The following is a 6,922-nucleotide window of genomic DNA, read 5'->3' as shown; positions in this document are numbered from 1 at the left end:
CACCAACTGCAATCTGGCTTGGCCGAGCACTCGCATGGCCCGCGCACTTAAAACCGCAGACTGCCATAAATCTCCTCCACGCGCACCCTTTCACCTTACTGACCACATGCGTGCACTCCCCAGAGGACATCATCTTCTCTCCTGTCAGGCAGGATGTAGAAAACCCTGCTGAATTCCTTTCCAGTTAGGTCCAGCCCAGCAGGAGCTTTCCGCACAGTCAAAGGCTGTGTGTGATGGAGCAACCTGGGAACCCCTTCGCTGCACCATTGCCCCACAAGGCTTCACTCAAGAAAATAAGAAGCGAGCATTGACTTTTTTTTTGCATCAAATGTCCTTAAACGTGTAGCTGCCGGTCACCAGACCCAGACAACTAAATGCAAACGGCTTTATTTGAATAGGAAATCCCATTTGTCAGAAAAATAACCGTGTTGTGAAGGCTGGAACTCCTGGAATACCAACTGCTTAACAATAATAGGTTTGACTACTCAATATTGACTCAAGAGGAAGAAAAGAGGTAAAGGAGGAAGAGCCAAGTAACACACGAGACAAAAGCATTGGCTTTTTTTAAAATAGTGCTCTTTAATATAAATTATTTTTAATATTTTAGAAATATAAATATGTGCAACGTTCCTTTTTTTCTTTTTCTCATTTGTTTTGTAATGTTTTGTCATTTCAGATGTTACAGTTTGTGTTTTTTTTTTCTTTTTTGTTGTTGCCAGACTAGTGGCCAGCGTTTATAGCAAGAGTCTTTATAAAAGACAAATGATTTATCTACACATGGTCCACTGCTGCAGCACATGTAAGTATATAAAAAAAAAACTACTTTGAAGAGTTAAAACCCAGATCTGTCCTGTGATTTAATGCGCCTGCTTAAAAAAAAAGGTTAAAAAACAATAAAAAGGCACAGAAAATGTTCTTCTTTCTGGATCTAAGGTAGGTTGAGAGGAGGGCAAATAGAAAAGACTAAACTTTTAGGACACATTTGGGTTAATAATTTACCATATAACTTTTCTGAGGGGGGGGAATTTTGGCCTTTTTTTTGTCATGCAGCCAATATTTGTCTATTTCTCTGGGGGGAAAAAAATCTAAACATTTAGGTCAGATTTGGATTCTTTGGGGAACTTTTGTGCCTTTTTTCTTTCATGGAGGCAAAACCAACACTTGTCTCCTTCTCAGAGAAAAACAAGACCAAAACAAATGGGGTCAAAAGCAAGCCCACATTTTTCTACAAAGCTCAGCTGGAAGAGTGAGAACAAAGACATGAGCGAAGAAAAAGCTGTACACCTGAGAAAGCCTAAGAGGCACAATTGAGACTAAACGGAGACTTTTCTTTCATCGCGTTTTGTTTACAGGAGCAGCGTCCCCGTTGAACTCTTATCCTCAATCCCATCAGTGTTTTTGTTAGGCTGTATACCGGTATGTCTCCTCCCCTTCTCCACCACCCTGCTTCTCCATCCTCTTCAATTTCCCTTTTCTAATCTCTTTCCCGCTTGCCATTCTCCTCCTTCTCCTTCTTCTCCTTCTTACCCCCTAAGCCAACTCTCTCGTATCTCTGGGATCGTTGTCAATTCCCAGTGAGCTTTACGGTGTCGCTGACATTTTTCCACCCAGTCAGGACAAAAATAAAGTTCTGCTTCTTTGTTTAGTCCCACCCAAAGCTTTTATGCCAGTAACAAGCTTTTGTCTCGGCGACAGTAGTCTGTTTTCTGTCAAAGCATCAAAAATAAGGATTATTGGTAAAAAAGGGAACAAAATAAAAGCGGAAAAGGAGAAAAATGCTTGGTAATAATGTTTTTTTTTTTTGTCTCACTCTTACAAAACCTTCATAAATAACCTGTACCTGCATGTTTGAGTGTGATTAGTGCGCATGGTACTTCCCACAAATGTGGCAACATTTGTAAGAAACAACAATGGAAGTTTGTGCCCTCACCACAACACTAAAACATTCATCCCCAAACAAATAATGTGGGTCGTGTTCCATATTTAGGATTTTTCTTTTTGCCCCCTCCATCTCCTTTGACTCCTCTTTGATTCACCTCCCTCTCAGCATCTTTTCTCTTGGACGCGTTGCGAATATTACAGAGGCAAGGTCTTTTGAACCTGCGAAACCCGCTGGGATCTGGCGGTGAATCGACTTTGCGGTTTACATCGACCAATCGGGGTTAATCTTCTACGAGGCATTGCTCTGCGTCTGAGCGAGACAAACGATGGCCTTCTGGCCTTCATCTGCCACTCGTGTTCGTTTTTCCAAAGGCAGAACTGAAGAGAGACCAACCAGTTACCCAAATCGCACTCCTTCTCCACGACTCTAGGTAGAAAGTTTATGCCGTTCATTACAAAGATCTGCCATTGGCTGAATCTGGCCACTAAGAAAAACTGGCCTTACTTTAGTATCTCAGGCTCAGTTTGGTCAGTCAGTAATGGCGCCGAAATTCTACTGAATGTTGGCGGCGGCTGTTCTGTGCTGTCTGTCAGACATTTCATCCGTAGTTCCTGTCAGTCAAATTGGAGCATCGTACGCCTTTAGGAAGTCTCTGAGCGTGCTGGGGATGTCCTCAGTCCCTGTCCCCACCAGGCCTCTGTCGTTTAGCGTCCTCCTGCACATGTGCTGCAGAGTCGACAGAGAGGTGCAGAGGGGGCGATGTAACTCCAGCGGGATCTTCTCTCCCGCAGTGTGAATCAAATACACGTTTTGTCCCCTCTTCTTTGTCACCGTCTCCTCCGAAGCGCCTCCACTCGCCTCGTCTCGGGGACCTCCAGCGTCCGTCCCTTTCCCCATGAAATGTGCAATGAGTTTCAGCACGCAGTCAAAGCGCGGGATCCTTTGGGTGCTCTGAGGGTCCGGTTGAAGGAAGAAGCCGCCCTCGCTGCTGTGAATGCGCAGGTTCCTTGTTCCCAGGGTGGTCTTCACAGACAGCGTGAAGAAGTAGTGATGATCCGACGAGTCCCGGATCAGGAAGGTTCCAGGGGGTTCCGACCGCAACAGCGAGCTGGCTTCTCGGCCCCCAAGAGCCCCCCAGTAAAAGCCACTCTCCTGAAGCTTATGGAAAGCACACATCACCTGTAACGAGTATAAAGCGTGATTGTTTTGATTTGCAGAAACATCTCAGAAAACGCCAGACAAGACTCACCTGTTTGTAGTGTTCATGTGAGCCGAAGGGCTTGAAGTGATGGGGGGTAAGGTTTGACCCCTGAACCTTGTCCTCCGAAGCGGAGGCGGCGCTCATAGTGAGAAGGTCGCGTCCACTGAGAGCTACCATGGCGCCATTGCCCCCTGCCTCCGCCAAACGGTCGAGAGGCAGGGGGCCGGGAGCGGGCGCTTCGGGGTGGGCAGGAGGCGGGGATCTTGAAGCAGAGGGAGAAGAGACTGGGAGGGGAGCGGGCGAGAGCGTGGGGGTCACGCACCGGGTCCAGGGCCCCGGGGAGGGGGAGTTTGATGCATCCAGAGAGGGGCTGTGAGAGAACACCTAAACCCAGCTGCAGGAGAGGAAGAAGAAGAAGGGATGGAGCACTAATTTAGTACCTTTTTTTAGCCAAAAGACATGAAAAGAATATCACTGAAAACGTATCCTCCTTAAGCAGTGGCACGAACAAATGACCACTTTGCCACTGTGGCGCTCTCAGTTTACCCCTCTACAATGCACTTATCACGACTGAGACAAATGCAGATGGCAGGACTGGGCAACCAGCTGCAGGTTATATTTAGTTCAGATGAATCCTCTGCTTGCTTGTTTGCTGAATCTGCTGCTCTTGTCGTGCAGCCAAGACAGCAACTGGATCCTGATTGCTTTCAATTGTCTTCGATCGGTGAGCCGCAACAAGGGATTTCTGAATCAGGGTCATTGTTAAAAAAATAAAAATAAATAATACTAATTTTTTTAAACAATGACGCTGCAATTTAAAATAAAAAAAGATATATTATATTTTTAATTAATTAATCATGCATATATTTTCTCAAAACGTGTTCGGTTCCATGCGCGCGTGATAGGATCCTGTCGTGCCAGGAATCCCTTGCACGCGGGCTACGGGAATTTAAGCCTGCCTCGCGGGACGGTGCAGGGCAGCCTGTGGGAGCAGGAGGCGCCATAACGGTTCACATTCACCGCCGGTGGACAACTCAACACCCCGAAATAAAGCCAAACAATCTCGAAATGACGTCTTCTGCTCTCTTTCAGCCCAAAACCTTACCGGACAGCATCTAACGTCAAACAAGTCGGACATTTTTTTTCCAGGCTCCCTCTCCTCCTTGGAGGTCTTTCCCTAACTTACCGTCCGGATTCGTTCAGCGCCGTACCGCAGCCCCTCGTCGCCGCAGAAGAAAGGCGAACTACCCGAAAGTAGTGCTAGCTGAGTGATTAAGTCAGGCATTAAAATCCAAAAGAAAAAAATAAGAGTATCCAAAAAGTCTGTGGGGTTCTTTTTTCCGAGCGGAGGAATGTGGCAGCAGCAGTGATATCTGCCGGACACCCTCCGGTTCTCTGTGTGTGTGTATGTATGTGTGTGTGTGTGTTGGAAGGTTACTGGAGGCAGTTCAGTGAGTGAAGCCTCGATGTTCGTAAGGCTCCGCCCCCCTCCGTTCAGAGGTGCTTCCAGTAAACGCACGCACGCTCGTGCCCGTGCACTCGTGCCCGCGCTCCGCAGTGGCAGATTGCCAATAAATAATAAGCGTGACCTTTGCCTCGCCGTTTCCTGGTACTGGCGGGTTCCCTTCTCGACAAGGTGAAAAAGTTAAAAGCTCCGGGCACGGCGCAATAAAAGAATATATCATTTTATTACCGTTTTAATGCAACACAATCACACACTGCCTCCTGGACACTCACAATGTGATGCCCTTTGATTATTTATGCCACATTTAAAGCAAACATTATTGAGCTAGGAGCTTCTTCTGTCTCTTTTATCTTGTTATTCAAATAATACAAGAAGAGAAAAAACAATTTCAGGGAAAGAAATGACGTAAAATGCTTAACTTATCCTTTTTTTCTTTTTATTGCAAAAGTTATGTTGAAGCTTTTAATTAACTAAAATCTTTGGAACAAGTTGTCTATTTAAGACCACTAAAAGTATACAAATTATACACTGAAAATGGGGCTGTACACTTGAAATTTACTTTTCTTATAGTATCTCTATATTATAAACTTAAAATGTTCCAATTTATTCGAAAGAAGTATTCAGGAAGTCTGCTTCCTAAGCTACATGTACATGATCTGTAGTATACTTTGTATACTTATACTCAAGTGTACCTAATATAAATAACTTCAGGTGTAGTACTTTTTGTTAAGGGAGCACATCAGTTCATGTTTCTTTATTGTAATATAGACTAGGATTTTCTCAATATTTTGAGGTCAGATACAAATAATTTTGTTAGAATACTTTTTAATAACAAAAGAAAAATCCATGAACAAAATGAACTTTTTAGGTTTCGAAAACAGATTTCCTTATTAATCGATGTGTGTGACGGAGGGGTTATATGATCAACAAAGACATGCACTCAACATATTTTCTTTATTTTTCTTTATTTACCAGCATCATTATATCACCCTTTTCCACCAACTTTTAAAAAATGATTTATTTGCACCACAAATTCACAAATGATTAACATCTAGAAGTCAACAAGCCAGTAAATGTGTGAAGATAAGATCCTGTCAAGGAACATCCCAACCACTGTCAGCAGCACTGTTAAGCAACAAAAAGTTACAACTTTTCAGCAAAGTAAGAGTTCAAATCAGCAGGAAAAAGTGGTTGTGTTCATGATTTCTGTATTGTGTAACAAAAACACGAAAGAAGTAAGTATTCTGCATGCACAAGACAAATAGCAAGTGTGTGCCTAAATTGGTTGGTTTTTGTTCAATTCCCGAAATTTCTTTCGTCCGTTTCTTTAATTTAGGTGTATATGTAAATATTTGAAGAAGCCTATAAGATAACAATATTTCCAACACTATTTTTTTAAACTATTATTAAAAATCTGCATTGGAGAAGCTATGGTACACAGGAGAAAAAACGTGTCTTACTGATCCAAACTTTGAATCAAAAATTGCTCATACTATGGACATATTTCTGCTTGTTTTGCAATCCCAGTTCCAAATTTCTAGTTTTTCTTCATTTGGCTTTACAAACAAATCATAAAAAAGCTAACACGATAAATACAATCAGTTAAAAAGCTTGCTGTGAAAATTGCTGACACGCTATAAGAAATTTCTTGTGTCTTTTAAGCAAAGACCTTTGCAGCATGCTTACCTATCAGCCTTAACAACAGCTAAAATAATTAAAAATGTTTTGTCATGGAAGCGATTGCACATATTTTCATTTACTAAAATTAGTCTTTAATTTTTATTAAATTTAAAGTTAAGATACCACTAGATGTCACACATTTGAGTGTTCTCCAAGTTTTACCCATCTCTAGCGGTAGCAGCTGGAGTCACAGCCACACTTTTCTTTTCTTTTTTTAACCCCCTGAGAGTCAAAACAGTCTTTGGTATGACCTGGCCCTAAAACCCAAGGGTGGACACCACCATTGGACCACCCCACTGTTTAATAGTTTAATATTCTAAAATTACTTATTTACATTTACAATTACTGCATCATCTCAACGAAGTGTGTACTGATTTTTATACAATACAAAATATGAAAAGGATAAAAAAAATACACTTTACTAACAAAAAGTAATGCTTGGTTAATGATAGATTCAATGAGATCAGCTGTTTTCCTGAAGCCAACTCAAGGCAATTCTGGCAGATCTTTTTGTTGTGTTTAAATTTGAGATTGTTGCTTAATGATTGGACAGAGGTCAAGTGGGCGGAAATGTTTTATTATAATTTAGATAAATGTGTTTATATGTTTTATTTTTAATCTTCAATCCCATTCTTAATATTATCATTGTTGATGTGAACACTGCCTTCTTAATTCTGTGTCTTTGTTAACGGAA

At 42.1% G+C, this 6,922-nt stretch overlaps 1 protein-coding gene across 2 annotated transcripts; it reads right to left on the bottom strand.

Annotated features, from left to right (window-relative positions):
• Positions 1 to 554: 554 nt before the first annotated feature.
• On the bottom strand, positions 555 to 4,630 carry socs3b (suppressor of cytokine signaling 3b). Of its 2 annotated transcripts, XM_023949085.2 has the most exons (3): positions 4,270 to 4,630; positions 3,132 to 3,477; positions 555 to 3,061 (listed from the first exon to the last, which is right to left on the bottom strand). In XM_023949085.2, exons 2-3 carry the CDS (start codon positions 3,258 to 3,260, stop codon positions 2,501 to 2,503), a joined length of 690 nt encoding a protein of 229 aa, XP_023804853.1. In that variant the 5' UTR covers positions 3,261 to 3,477; positions 4,270 to 4,630; the 3' UTR covers positions 555 to 2,500. The 2 variants fall into 2 exon arrangements, with proteins under 2 accessions (XP_023804853.1, NP_001265742.1); NM_001278813.1 differs by lacking the exon at positions 4,270 to 4,630 and having other exon boundaries at positions 2,154 to 3,061; positions 3,198 to 3,485.
• Positions 4,631 to 6,922: the final 2,292 nt, after the last annotated feature.

This window comes from Oryzias latipes, chromosome 19, assembly GCF_053564925.1.
Source record: "Oryzias latipes strain Hd-rR chromosome 19, Olatipes_Hd-rR_3.1".
Taxonomy (NCBI): Eukaryota; Metazoa; Chordata; class Actinopteri; order Beloniformes; family Adrianichthyidae; genus Oryzias; species Oryzias latipes.
This window is presented reverse-complemented; position numbering and strand designations above follow the sequence as displayed.